Source organism: Mercenaria mercenaria, chromosome 18 (genome assembly GCF_021730395.1).
Source record: "Mercenaria mercenaria strain notata chromosome 18, MADL_Memer_1, whole genome shotgun sequence".
NCBI lineage: Eukaryota > Metazoa > Mollusca > Bivalvia > Venerida > Veneridae > Mercenaria > Mercenaria mercenaria.
The window spans coordinates 59,850,949-59,852,533 of record NC_069378.1 but is presented as its reverse complement, the minus strand read 5'-3'; the positions used below and the strand labels follow the sequence as shown (position 1 = coordinate 59,852,533).

The window sequence follows — 1,585 nt, the reverse complement described above, 5'->3', positions numbered from 1 at the left end:
TTCGTGTGCTCCGAGAAATGTTTAAAATTTAGGTGTTTTAATAGGATTTGAGGGACTATTGAAGCTTGGAATGTGTTTAATTCTAAAATGAGAACGGACAGTGTACGATTGATATCAAGTAATGTTTTTTGACTTTTGAAATTTGATTTTGAATACCTGTTTACCTGCTTATTGATACGCATGAGTGAATTACGGGTATATGGACTATCTGCAATAATTTTTCGTCTATACTTCACGCCATAAATATCGTTACTCATGTCAGCACCTGACAATCAAGACAGTTTGACACCTGATGTAAACACGACACCTGATGTAAATACGACGAAGAAACGATTTCTGTCTTCACCTTTTGAAAACGCAGACTTTAAGAAATCTTGTCTCATAATGGACATTAATATTGATAGCGAGTCCACTAATGGTATGGAGCAATCCGGGAATGTAGTAGAAGATCCTCCAGTTGCTAGTCTGTCACTTGACGACTCGGCCTTAGGAAAGATCGCTCAACTGTTAAAATCTTCATTCCAAGATGAAATTTCAGCAATCGTCATGAAAGCAGTACAGTCATCGATTGACGCCATTGTGACTGGCGTTACTGTGGGACTCGATCATAAAATCAAAATTTTAGAGTCGGCCAATCTTGATCTTAAATCAGAGAATATAAAGTTAAAGCATGAAAATGTTGCATTAAGGTCTGAAGTTTCAAAACTAGATGATGCTGTCGACGCTACTGAACTGTATAGTCGAAGGAACTCCCTAAGAATTACGGGTGTCCCTGAAATTGAAAATGAGAGTACCGACGATTACGTGTTGGATCTTTGTATAAAGCTTAATGTCAGCATGAATGTTTGTGATATAGACCGATCTCACCGTGTTGGGCAAAAAAAAACAGGTCGTACAAGGGCTATTCTCGTCAAGTTTGCTACATATCGTGCTCGGCAGAGACTTTATAAATCCAGAGCAAAACTAAAAACCTCGGGGTATCGCGGTATCTACATCAACGAAGATCTGACACAACGCCGCGGCCTTGCCCTGTATACTACAAGGATTCTCGTCAGGAACAAAAAACTCTCCGCTTGTTGGTCATCGGACGGTACGATCTTGGTGAAGGATAACAATGATGAGATTCACCGCGTAACTAGTAGTGACGCTATAGTCAAGTTTGAAAATTAATTGTGCTACGTTTTCTTTGGCGCGCTATATAACTGCTGTTTAACTGTAAATTTGGTTATATCGTTGCGCGTGCCCTCAAGGCGTAGCGATGACATACGTGCATCATGACATTTTGTATTTAACAATTCTGACTGTGTCGATCTTACTGGTTGTTCTGCTAATATTGGCGATTATTGTGGCTATTATTTGACTACGGTTTTGATCTGAAAAAAAAAAAACTTTTAAAAGTCTTAAGCCAAACATTACTATTTTCTGCTTTAAAATGGTCTTAACTATAGTGATGATTATTAGTTACATTTTCACAGTTGATGATACTGATGTTTATGATGATGATTTAATGTTAGTATATTTGAGCTTGTTGTCGTCGTCGTCCCAGATTTCACAGTTCAGTCGAGTATGTGGATCTTAGAACAGT

At 38.2% G+C, this 1,585-nt stretch overlaps 1 protein-coding gene across 1 annotated transcript; it reads left to right on the top strand.

Annotated features, from left to right (window-relative positions):
• Positions 1-255: 255 nt before the first annotated feature.
• LOC128550601 (uncharacterized) lies at positions 256-1,170 on the top strand. The gene has a single exon (XM_053529888.1). The coding sequence runs from the start codon at positions 256-258 to the stop codon at positions 1,168-1,170; it is 915 nt and encodes a 304-aa protein (XP_053385863.1).
• The last annotated feature ends 415 nt before the right edge of the window (positions 1,171-1,585 follow it).

Excerpts from the sequence above, each read along its gene's own strand:
- LOC128550601 (XM_053529888.1), top strand. The coding sequence starts at position 256 with ATGTCAGCACCTGACAATCAAGACAGTTTGACACCTGATGTAAACACG.